We start from the raw sequence: 13,565 nt of genomic DNA on the forward strand, positions 1-13,565 counted from the left end.
CTACCCAAAATATGCAAAGGGACAAAACTCTATTTAAATCCATGGAAACAAGACACATGTAAACTTAACTACATCCTTCAGTAGTTGAATGAAGAGAGAAGAAAAATACCTGCTAATGAGACCAAAGCATATGCTTAAATATTTTGCTGAAGTGGGTTTTGCAGAAGATCACATTAAACGCAACCTGTTTACATATTATTATAAAAACAGGTCAATCTTAAACAAAGTTTAGAAAGCATAAAACCATAAAAGCAAAAGGAAGTATGTTTGTTTCCAAAACATCTACAATAAAAAGGGTAATACCCATCTAGTGAAATACCAGAACAAGCCAAAATGACATGGGACTAATTTGGGACTAACTGCCTGCTGAGACACCACCATGGACACCAATTAACTGATAACTTACTAATAATTTGCTAGACTTCTATGACTTTCCATTCAATACCATGAATACTTATATCTAAATAGAGGTAAGGATCCCCTTTTTACCACTGAAGCATTTTCATTACTGTAAAAAAAAAAACAACTTGATGAAATACAAATCTTTAAGCAGGCACTTTACACTTCCATGAAACATAATCTACATTTATCTTTGGAAATTGTTTGCTTCACAGAAGCATAACACTTTGACACTAACATGAGGCTTACTTTGACAGCTATGCCCAAAGGACATTTAGGCTCAGATCCAAAACAAGTCGTGTGCCTAAGTTCAAATTGAACCACTGTAAAACTCTAAGATGCTGTAAGATCACTTACACTCCTGCAACACTCCAATTTTATCACCTTAATTTCTTAGAAATCTAAAAAGTCACCGTTTTCACTCAGACAGAACTGCCTTAAGTCACGGCATGATTGAATATCGTCATCCAGACTAAGAAATTACATTTACCTCTACCAAAGCTTCCTGAAAAATTCAATTAATATTCTTGAAGCATATACCTATCAAATTATATTCTTGATATAATTAGAGGACACTGTATTTTAATCTGAAGAAAACAGTGCACCCATTTCCTACTCCCTTCTTCAAACACTACTGTATAGCTAGAGTTCTCATCTAGAAAGATAAGAAATGTATCCCATTATGTGTAGGAGACACAACCTCTTACTTTCCAGGAATGCTTTAATCACAAGGACAGGATTGTTCCAAGTGGCAATGTTCTCTGTCCCTTCTTTAAATCGTAGTTTTCTTCCAAAAACCAATTCAGGATTGAGCCAGAAAGCAAGAGTGAGCATGACTCATACCATAAGTAATTAAGGACTGGGAAAGAGACTGGGTTCCTAGTCCTGTTCCAAGAATTGTTTCTACATTTTACAGATAAGGGCATCTCCTCATAAGTACAAAATGTAGATTAGAAACATTTTTGGTAGATAAAAGAAGTCTGAAGTGCTCCATCTTGCGCCAGTATACTAGCCATTAAGCTTTCATTATGAAAGACAGTGCATATTTCATTAGCATTTTAAAAAAATATTCTTTCTCAGTGCTTTGAAAAAAGGGCAGCACACTTCCCTTCAGGAGAGGTTTTAGGGTGAATTCAGGCACTTCTCTGTACCCCCCTAGGAAGCATCTGGGCATCATAGTTTGTTCCAGTGATTCCCTGTTTTCTTGCTCTTAATATCATGCTGAGCATGTTGGCATTAAGAAGCTGCCTGATCAACATGTTGTCCACCATGGATTCCAGGCTGAGGAGACTCGTGTTTTACCTAAGCTATGAAGAACTAGCATACGGGCTTCCCTTTGAACCAGGCACCAAAAATTTGTATTAGTACTTCCAACCAGTTTCTGGTTGAAGCACATGGCAGGCTTTTGTGATTTTCCCAAGGCACACCTATATCCACTAAGCAACATTCTGCACACTCACATGCTTCTGATGAACAAAACTTTCAGTTGTAGTTGAATTGCTATTTCACTGGATTGCTACTTCTTTAGAGAAACCTAAAAAAATCAGGACAAGTTTCGTAATTCATACACCACAACAGAATGTAAGTCTCTGTTAGAAACTGCATTTATGTGCTACAGGAATAAAAATCTAGACATCCAAGTCTTTTACTAACTATGAACCTCAAAGACCCCAAGAAGGCTCTCTTTTGGAAGCATATCAGAAGATAAAACATACTCCACACCACAAAATTTAAAAGCTTCATGAACTAGCACATCAGATTAAGTCAGTACAACTTTATATCAGACTCTTCTGTGGAAGGAGTCAGAGAAGTAGTATTAACACTAGATTTTCTGCTAGAATTGTATTTATGTCCACTTTAAGACTTGCAGAAAAAAAAAAAAATGCTTCCAAACACATCAAACATTGGACGTGCTTCCAGTGTTGCTCGCTGTATAAGTAACAAGGGCCTAGAAGACCTAGATTAAGAATGACTGCAACTCCCTGCACTATTTTTGAGCCACTAAATGCAGGTCCACACTGGCTGCAAAACAGAAATCATGTTACCTTTTCTCATCTTTCATTTAGTGATGAAAATATGGCATGACAAAGAAGTACTACCATTCCTGTGCAACAATAATGTCATTCACAAAAAAGCTGAAGAGACCAGCTTCACCTATCATGTAAAGAATTTGAAATGTCTTTCACATTATAATATGATGTCAAATCATAACAAAACAGTGAGGTCTTTGTCATTGCCTAATTGTTGAGGAAGATATTTCAAAACCAGAGCTAAAAAATGCAGCTGACAATTCAGAGCTTGGAAGACTTTGGCTTCAAACTTGGAAGTTCATCTGCAGTCCCAAGAGGTCACTGCATTCTCTCCAAGCAGTAACTGGCGCCTCTATAATTTAACATTTCAGTGCAAACTTTTAAAAAAATAAATCTAGCTGGAAGAGGCAAGATGATTCAATGTCATTATCCTTCCTGCACTGAGAAAACACAATGGTGCATCACTGACTTAAAGAAGGAGAAAAGGCAAAAAACCCCAATGACGTTAACTTTGCTGGCTGCACTGAATGTCTGCATATTGTAACTCTTCTGGCATGCAGGAGAATTCCAGTTTCTGTAACTTGTTCCTAGTCAAACCATAGCATACTCCCTCTACTATATTCCTTTTTTAAATTGTTTATTTATAAAGAAAAGGAAAAATAGTAATTGAGGGGGAAAAAAAAGCCATAAACTGATCCAGAGAATAACAACAAAATAGCACTTACATGGCTTCTTGGGACATTTCTGGCACTTGTTAAAACCCCAGGAAGTACCCACGGTTCCGCAGCAGTCTTCTTGCTTGGAAAGGCCAGGAAGTGCTTTGCCACACTGGAATAGTCAGGTAAAGAATACTCTGGTTAACGATACTGTACGATGCTCACTTCTAATACAACGTTATTTTTCAGTCATCTTGAATGAACCTCTTGCTGCGAGGCTGAAGATTCACTAGAGCTCTTAACTGAACTTAAACAGTGCCCTTGCATCTCAATGGCTCTTTACACAGGCCTGAGTGAATTAGGTGACGTATTTATTTACCCTGTGTCAGCTTGAAAAGAAGAGAAAGAAACAGAAGAGAACAGTATGTCACAGGAATGAGTGATTGTATTTCCAAGGTAGTAACTTGCCATTGGTACCTATTCCTTAAATTTTTCCTCATAAAAATGTGCTCATTCACTTTTTCAAAAGAATTATCTCAAATGCCTTTTTAATTATTACTCTCTTGAAGAAAGCCAAAAAGTATGACTGTGATTTCTAGAATGTTATTCCCTATGAAAGTCTCAACTTCCTGCTAACTTACGTTTAATGTTTTTGACCACTCACTGAAAACTCCAAAATTACGACAGATTCTGCTGCCCAGATACTAAAGAAGGTAGCACAGATAAGATGACCGAAGCTGAAGTTACTGATGTCTGTGCTATTCCAAACAAGTCTTACCCTATGCAAATATTTAAATTAACCTTGCAATAATTTCTAAGGCCAATATTCCTTTTATCTCTTCACCAAGAATATTCTTATTATGCTTTTTATTACTAAGATTACTAATTTTTAGTATGTTACGAAATAGTTATGTCCTCAACTTTTGCAGTTTTCTTCCATTTTGCACAGTAAAGAAAGCTTAAATATATTTCTGAGATGCAGAAAAAATACATCTAAATCTATCAATTAAGTATAAAATGGATGTGCAAAAACCACAAGAGAAACACACAACAGCTGCACTTAGTAATACTTTCAAAGCAAACACTGATATGAATAGGCACTGCAGCAAACAATTCAAATGTGCTGAAGTGTGACTCTCTCAGTATGCTGTGAACAGACCTTCCTTGATCTCAGTTTCCTTCCTGACAGCACACAGACCTCTGCTCACTGTCACTTAGCTTTCAGCTCAAGATAGCTGGCTCATCCTATGGTTGCTTGCCTTGTGGTTGCTTGCACTTCGGATGCTAACCCAGTCATTCTGCAGTATGGGATGCATGCTGAATGCACTGACAGCTTCCTCCACCTTCTGAAAATTTTTCTAGCATGCTCTTAATTGTCCTGACATCCAAGAGTCAATGTTTTCAAAGCAGAGTTACTCTGTGTAGCTTCACAGTGTGACTGCTAACAGGATAGCAGCCTAACCCACAACGTCGGGGCTCTGATTCATCAGAAGGTCCCTCTCTTTCCATGGCAAAGGCTGGCAAGGCATCATCCCAGATATCTTCTCTGCCCTTTTTTCACAGATAGTCCCCAGGCGCCTCCTGAAATACCTCAGCAACAAACTAAAAGCAGCAACAGTTTCTCACTTGAACACCAGACTGTAATGCGTGACCTGCAGCAGCTCTATCCTTGCTGCTTGTGAAGCTCAAAAATCTGTCAAGTAAGGGATGTGTGAACAGCCAGGAGCATCCTTTGTCTCAGTTCATGAAACAAAGCTTTCAGCACCAGCACAACTTGCTGAAGTTACAGTTCACCTCTGGCTGGATGGTATTTGGCTGTGTTAAAACAGTGAAGTGTCAAAGCAAATTGTGTCTTACAGACGCAGGCCTAGGCTTACACTATGGGAATGCATGTCTTTTAGGCTGTCTTGTTCTCCTCTGGCTTGGGCACTAGCAGGATTACTACGAGATTGACCATTCCTGATTTGTCAGTTAAGAGTCCAATCTGTTTCCAGAAGCAGCTCTTGGTGTGGCACTTCACAAAGACTTTTGAGATGCACAAAGAGGGAATTCTGCACAAGCCCCCTGCGATGCAGCAGCTTGGCTGTTCTCACAGCTGGAACTAGCTCCTTCAGCTGCTTCTAGCTAGATGATATACAGATCTTGCTGCAGTTCCCAAAAGCTCAGAAATCTTTCAACTGGAGAGTACTCATAATGTATCTTCCAAGTGGCTGCCCTAAAACCTCAGAGAATTCATGTTACGTCTTTACATAATGCTGACTTCTCAACACACATCCCAGGTGAGCATGCTCTATTTCACTTTACAATCATAGCTACTCAGTTTTACTTTATCATTACAGCTGTTTAGTTTCTTTCCCAGAGTATGGACTGCGTCCTCAAAGACAGAGAAGCCATTTACTAAAGCTGTATAATGTTGCTGTTACTGAGAATCAGATAAATCAGTTTGCACTCAACTCTTCTCCCTGCCTTGTGCCTCAGTTTTACAACTCTTCTCTCTCCAAAAAGAAGTGGGACGAATCAAGACTGGTGCTGCACCTCCCCTTATGATCTCAGAAATGGAGCATTCGGGCAGTGAGGCACATTAGTGTTCCTCTGCAAGGTCACAAGCTTCAAACATACATCCCAGCAGCTCGTGTGTGTCCAGGCAAGACTCCACTAACATGAGAACCAACATGCCACCCGGAACATAAAAGCTGTTATTTAATAGTAGTAAATTAAAAGCATATAAAACAAAAACACCAAAGAATTAAGAAAAGGAGGAAGAAAATGAACTGAAGCCCGCTTATAATTTAGGTGTGGTGCTATAGCATTTGCGCTCTATTGAAAATCATGATCTCCGTAGTCCTAACTTTTTCAAATTTCCATATAAAAACCATGAGTAAAAATAAGGATGCCAAAGCCTGAGTCATCTGGCAACTGTAGTTTGTAGTCCTGTCAGTAAAAACTGGCAATGATTAAAGCTGCTGCTTCCATTGCCTCTATGGTGAATTAAAGCTTGAAGAATCAATGATAATTTGGTTTATGTCCAGATCATTGTAGAAACTGGCCAGCAAGGAAAAGTAACTGCCACATGGGGCTCCTAGTGGTGTAAGATCTGTGTAATTTTTGACCTATGCATCAGAAAAAATGACTGCTCTGCAAAGTTCTTAGCAAAGCAGAAACAGAGAGTTCTATGACTAATAAACCCTGATTTCTCTGGTACATCTAATAACACTTCAGATACTTCCAACACTCATGGCATTGCACAAAGTGTTTCCTAGCCAGCTACAGTTTCTTAAGATGTTCCTCCCTTTCCCAAGCCCTAAGCATCAATGAACTGAAACTGTTTCTGCAGGTCTCAAAAAAATTTTAGGTAATTTCTATCCATTTCAAAAGTCTTACCCACTTCCTACTACTGAGAACTCCTCATTAGTTCTTAAGACAGTCTGTTCCAGTCTCTGAGTCACAAGTAACTGGAAAAGTCACTTGGGGGAATCCATAACTATTTTTAGTTTGTCTCACCATTCAGCAAAACTCCAACAAATAAGTACAAGCCTAAAATAAGCAGGGTAGCTAAACACAAGCACAAAACTTGCACTACGCATGAAGATGCCATTCCCTCAGCTTAGGTTTACACTTTTCTATCCATCATCCACACACATTTTAAACTCATCTAGCCTGTATTCCTGAGGGCTTCTGGAAAAGAGAACCGATTTTCATGAATGATACCTCTGTCACAAGCTTATGATTTGGAGATAATTCTTACTGGTTCAGAAGGCAAAGAAGTCATGAAGTATCAGTATAAAGAGCTCAACTGTGCTGAAAGGGGCTCAGCAGTAGCAGCAGTATGAGGCACACATGGTACTGCTATAAAACAAAGTTCTTCCTGGGTAAAGCACTCCCAGACACTGAAAGTATTGTTTCAAATCCACATATTTTTCTCCATGCGTGCCTGGGCTTCTATGCCAATATTTTATATAACTGAAGGAAGTACTGAATATTCCCACTGGTAGACTGAAATTCTGGCTGACCCTGTGCTGGTGCACAAAGGCCACCCCAAGCCACATCACCTCTTTGTTCATCTGTCCAGATTTCTGCCTCTGCCCCATCTCCACAGTCTTGGAATGCTAACAGCACTTGAGTTGTGTGCTGCCACCAGAGTTTCATGTGTTTTCCAATGCCAGGGAAAAGGAAGGATAATATCCTCAAAATCCCTTTCCTAAGGCAGCAGAAGGAATTTATTCAGCTCCCTGTAAAGTGCAGCAGAGGACCTAGTCTGGCAATTAGTCTCAGGGCAAACGCATTCTGGCCAAGGGACCACAACATTTCCTGGGACTCACTCCTGTGTGACCCATCTATAAATCCCTGTCACGAGATGTTATTTAAAACCACAATACAGGCATAAATAAAGGAGTGTCACATGATTAACTATGATTGAAATCGATAGGTGCTTTGCCTGAGTTAATAGCTAATGACTCTGGGATCCAGCTCAAAATACTGTATTTCACATACCACAATAGCAGTAGTGAATGGATACACTGTTTAACTTTCTGTAAACTCTTCAACAGGCACAGACCTTGGATTGTTGCTTCTTTTTTTTTTTTTTCTCTATAGGCGCGACAAACAAAGTAGGAAACCTCAAATTTAATAAACCATATTACTGAAACAATTAACAAGCATACGTAATAAGCTTACTGACCAGCTGAATGACAGGTTGTTACAGATGAAGAGTATTATCCAATGCAGCACTGGCTCACTAACAAGGCATTGTCTCATAAGCAGAAGAGAGAAACTTAAATACTTCCAGACTTTCTAAAAGAACTGGTAAAGAATTTGTTTTGGCTTGAGCAGAACATTCTTCATACGCAAGTAAAAATTATCCAGCTTTCTTCTATATGAGTAATTAAAACAATGTTTGGTGCTTTTGGTATGCAATATATCTTTAATCTTCTGATATTTCAGGGTATTGATCTTGCAAGGAATCTATTGTGAATGAATCATTAATCCTGGAAATGAATCCACACTGCTTTCTGACAGTCTATTTGTTTAAAAACTTCAGAAGCCAAACCATAAGCTTCAAGGAATTCCAGACGGTTATTTTATGACATGGTATTTTTAAGACTATTCTAAAGAAAAAAGGTTTCAAAAGTGTTCTAAGAGAAAAAGCACCAGTATGAAGCACAGAATTTTACTTCTCTAATTCTTCCTGCCTAAAGAATAGAAATAGGGAAGCTCATTTCATATGCCTGTCAAAAAATGAAAATACCTGAAATGTATCTCCATAGGAAATGCTTCGTGAAATCGGAAGTTCAACAGGTATAGTTATACAGTTGAATGAATAACCTCAACTAGCATCTTACTATTATCGCCTCCAGACTACATACACTACAACTGTATTGCATCAGTAGTACTGATATGCTAAATGATGCATTAAGAGCTATCAACACATTTTACTGCTCCAATTTCTAACTCAAAAACTTTGATGCTTTTGTTTAATAGTTCTCATTGTGAAAAAAACCAGTGATCTAACCTCAGTTCCTAAAAACTTTATGTATATTCACGAAGTTAAGTACACAATCAGTGTATACCCTTCCGTGAATAAAGTAAGTGCTAAATGATTTGCAGCCACAATTCTTATCATGATAAGATGTTGACATTTTCTGACTTTTCCCAGCTGCCACCTATCATTTGGCTTATTTTGTATTCTACCAACTCTTACAGCAGAGAACAGGATGGTGCTCAAACCAAAAGAAATGGATAGCTCTTATAGCTTTCAATAAAGTCTTTAGTGCTAGTATTTACCATGAATGTTATGTAGCTTAATTTATTTTTTTAAAAAAATATATCTCAATACACTTGTTTTGTCTGCTATAGGTGGTATATTTTGTTTTTCTTCAACATGATTTTTCCAAAATGGTGTATTATAACACATCATCTTTCACTTCACAATACCAGAACAACTCTTATTCATGCATCCTCCCAAAGAGAGCCGTAACAAGTACAGATCTTTTCTGCAACACCTTTCAAAGTACTTTGCAAGAGAAGCACAAAGCAAAATTCAGCTAACAAGTGACAAGCAAAGAGTGGAAGATATCTCCCAAACCCTGTAAGCTGGAACTGACCTAAGTTTAAAACACCTCAACAAAAAGGGAGGATCAGAATACAGTATATTTTAAATTCAGTGATCACTTTAGAAAGCAGTCCAGCTCCTCTCACTAGCTACACCAGCACAACTGAAGTACAGGGAGTGATGAACAAGCATGGGTAGACATGACTTCTCAGTCAAGCTTCTCTTCTGGATATTTTGGCATATGTTGCCTTCAGCCAGGTGAACAACTTCAATATCTGTCTCTCTTAAGAATAACAAGTCTTTTTTATTTTGGTTTTAAATTATATAAGTCATCTTCGGTAAAACCGACACTCAAAAATATCTGCTGAAGAGAACAGCATTACTTGTGAATCTAGTAAGAAAAAGACTGCTTTGGAGAAATTTGGAAATATCAGCTTCTCCAATTTCTTGCTGCTTTGCAAAAAATGCCTCCCTCTTTACAGTTAAGCAAAACAGAGACCAAATCAATTTTGAGAAAAAAGGCTTTTTAGCCAAAGTACTGAAATGCAGTAACCATTGGAAAACACATGAATATACTCAGTCGACAATTCAAAGTGATCTTAAGGGGAAAAAGAAAACAGTAGTTGATTCTGTTTATTTGAATTTTGACAGATAGCAGGCATTTTGCATTATTTTCTTGATTTAAATGCAAAGTAATCATATGCAAAATTAACAGGACTTGAGATTACCACACAATCCTTACTAAGTGCACCACTGACACTGTAAAAGCATTTTGAGAAGTAACAGGATATTCTGTGTCACAATAAAAGGCATTTTTATTAGAATTAAAATTAAAAGCAGCTGAAGAGGAGGAATTAAAGAAGAGAAATATAATCTTCCTTATTTGCTTGCCTTTTAAATAGGACTTAAGAGAATAAGTGGTCTAACACAACTGACTCCTTGGATTTCAGAAACACAGGACTACATGGCTGTAAAGGACCTTGTAGGACACCATGTCCGGTCTTCAGCAGTGTAACATACAGTGCTCTCCATAAATCTACTGTTCTCCATCTTAAGTGGGACTTTAGTCCTACTGCTTCCATTGTATCTGTTTCCCAACTTTGAGTCTTTATTTTCCCAAGACCATTTTCTGTATAACCAGTTTAGGTAAAGGTTTGTTTCCTATATTTTTATGCCGACAATAAGTTTCTGGCCTGCAGCTTAACTGCTAGTTTATGATATATACTGCAAAAATATTTTTGGTAGTAGGAAAGCATTTGATGAACCACTACTTTTGTATGAAACACAACATAGTAAGCTATCATGTAACATAGTAAGCTGTCCTGGAGCAACAATCGTTAATATCTCAGTGAAGAGAAATAACTGCTAGATGTTCCACTCAGAGACAATAGAGGCAGTCAGGAAAAGTGAACTGACTTGAGTAGAAAGAGAACCATACAGAACACTATTTGCTCTCTATTTTACTGTTTAAAAATTGAAATATTAATACTACTTTTATAGTTGCTCTTTCCACTTTATCTCACAATGCTGAGAACATTTCAGGAAACAGTCACAATTATGCATCACATGAATATGTATATGTATTAATGAAAACATGTATCTTTATTTAGCTATCCTAATTAAACTAGGAATTTTATTCCTCTAGCCCCTATCTCTCTCCTCCTGTCCTTCTAAGTTTGTAGACTGATATCTTTGGCAAGTCTTCTACTACCCTTTGCTCATGGTTATAGTCACTTAAGACAGTATAGGCAATTCAGTGAGTAGGAGGTATAGAAGAACTTCTGTGTTGTTAATTAGGAATGATTGGAGACCTGAGAATATGACCAGATTCTTCAACTATCTGTGTCATATGCCTTCCAAGTACTGATTCAGGGTGGCTCCAGTTGCTAACTTTAGCAGTATGTGCTCTTCACACTGCAGAAAATATGCCCTGGCTGTCTTGGGATTTGAGTATAGCACCTATCCTACTATTTTCCAGGATTACTGTTTTTAAATGAGATATATTAAAGGAATTTAACTAAGGTGAGGTGAGGAAGAATAAAGAATGTGTTCGGAGATGAAACATATTCTGCCGAAGACTGTGAAAGAAAACCAAAGAATTAAAATCAGAGAGGACTTACAATTGAAAGACCAGCTGAAATTCAAGGAAAAAGACAGAGAGAACAAGAGATGGAGGGAAGCACAGAATAGTAGAGGTTACACACAAAACCACAGCACAGATTTTGATACTGTTTTTATCCTGCACTTTTAGTCTGGACTGGAAGTAAGTTCAGCAAAGTCTTTATTAACTTGTTTGATTTGCCTGCGAGAGGCCACACACATATTCTTCCATCAATCTGCTCTACAGACAGTAAAGTCACCTCTGATCCCACCATATTTAATAAAACAATTCTGAAGCCAAATATACAATCCACCCTGCAAAAAAATGTATAAACACTGATGACTGTTGGAAAAAGTAAGGGTACCAAAATTACCCAGCCTAAACTCCAGAAAAGTACTTGTAACACATTGCTACTAAAAGGGAAAGCTCAGTTTAGCAGCTCGCCTGAACAAATAAAAAGAACTCTCATATTTAGCAAAGCAAATATCAAAGAAATGTAAAACCAGCTTCTTTTAGAATAGATCTATTTAAGAGTAAAAAAAAATAAAATTAGGTTTCTTTTCCAGTTCAAGGTCTATTTAACACACAAACAAATGATATGCATTGCCTGACTGTAAGAGAAATACATTAACATTTCAGGTTCAAACTTGAAAGATGAATGAGTCACTTAAACCTGTATTGATGGTAAGACCTTAAATAAATGCTCTACAAAACGCCACCCTAGAACTCCAATTCTAAACTGAACCATTAAATTAAATAAGAAAAGGCCTCTGAAATTCTTACTATACTCGTGTCCAAGACTGACTCTGAAGGGATCAATGACATTTATAAGAAATGAAAACATATTATTCTAAACCATGAGGCACTACCCCTTCTTGAGAGTACTGCAAAGACATTTTTCTGGTGGAACACTGAAAAAAATCATAAAAATTGGAAAGTAAGCATTTAGAGGGCAATACAAGTGTGCTTCCCCTTTTCTCCCGCTTTAAAAGGAGCATGTTACTGTTTTCTGGTGACTGATGACTAAGCTTTAGTTTTAAAACCACTGTAACGTGATGGGCATGTATAGCATAGTGCGAGTTTTGAATATGTGATTTGAAATGTCTCACTCATGCACACAGCAGAAAAAAAACAGATAGGAAGTTTAACCAGTGTAGCAGGTAAGAGAGAGAAGATGCAGCACACACTGCCAAGTGTAAGATCAAGGAAGGAATTTTGTCTTCTCCTATATAGGAGTGCAAATAACGTTTCATTTTGTCATGTAAAATTCATAGACTTTCATTTGAACATGTGTTTCAACATTTGACAAAGAACAAATTCAAGATTTTATTATTCCTGAAGCTGACAAGCATGAAGAGGATAAATTAACAGTGTAATCCCAAATCAAGCATTCAACAATTCGTGAATACTAGCCTTCAATGTTTCATATGCAAATATAACTCCAGTCTTCTAGAAAAGTTTGGGGGCATGACAAAACTTAAATCTACTTCTTCCACAGTGTTTTTCAGAATTAATTATTTTAAAACACCCTCATCCTAGCTTTAGCAGGGTTGAGGATCTTCACTTCCACAGCAATGAGTCATGAAACTAGAGTTAGTTCTGTCATTAGTAGGAATGCTACGATACTCTACAGAAGCCAATCACTTAAAGGAGAAAAATATTTCACAGGAAAAGTTCTTCGGAGATGACAGAGAATGTCCAACACTAAGGAACTGTGATTTCAGTTTGAAGTTCTGAAAGGTAACTGAAATCATTACCTTGGGATCTGTCACGAATATTACCCTCACTCTGCTTCTGATTCCATCTTGCTTCTCCTCCTATCTGTCCCCCATCACTGATCTCCTCCAAAGCTCCTTGCTCCTCTGTGAATGAGGTCTCTTCTTGTTTGTTTGTTTGTTTGTGCTGCCTGGGAGCAATTTCCTTGCTGTCAGCTCTAACATTGGGCATCACAGCATTCACTGACAGCTGGAAGAAATACCTGTAAAGGACATTTACCGTCCCTTTGAGGGGAAGGCAGACCATGCTGTCTGCAGATGAAATCTTTGCAGAATTTTGTTGACAATATCTAACAAGTAACTGTGGAATATATATATATATTTTGATGCTTGAACACTTGCTAATTTTGGGTGCGTGTTCTTGGAAGGACCAAAAGCAGAGTGACCTTTATGATAAATTTAAGTTTCACTTCAAAGCATGCAGATGATACAAATCTTCAATGAAACAGTGATAATTTACAGCCTGAGTAAAACAGCATATTCCTTCTCTAACATCATCCCTCAAAACAAGTGAGTGATTTTCAGAAACCTCTCAAAAAAATTCAGCCTGAGGCA

General features: G+C 37.6%; 1 protein-coding gene across 6 annotated transcripts in view; it reads right to left on the reverse strand.

Annotated features, from left to right (window-relative positions):
- The window catches only part of LTBP1 (latent transforming growth factor beta binding protein 1), a 196,196-nt gene that overhangs the window by 85,481 nt on the left and 97,150 nt on the right, over nucleotides 1-13,565 (reverse strand). For all 6 annotated transcript variants that reach the window (XM_069852452.1, XM_069852451.1, XM_069852454.1 and 3 more), the window contains one exon: nucleotides 3,155-3,257. In XM_069852452.1, coding sequence (XP_069708553.1) covers nucleotides 3,155-3,257 — 103 coding nt within the window. The remainder of the gene's footprint in view (nucleotides 1-3,154; nucleotides 3,258-13,565) is intronic.

The sequence above is a fragment of the Phaenicophaeus curvirostris genome, chromosome 2 (assembly GCF_032191515.1).
Source record: "Phaenicophaeus curvirostris isolate KB17595 chromosome 2, BPBGC_Pcur_1.0, whole genome shotgun sequence".
Lineage (NCBI taxonomy): Eukaryota > Metazoa > Chordata > Aves > Cuculiformes > Cuculidae > Phaenicophaeus > Phaenicophaeus curvirostris.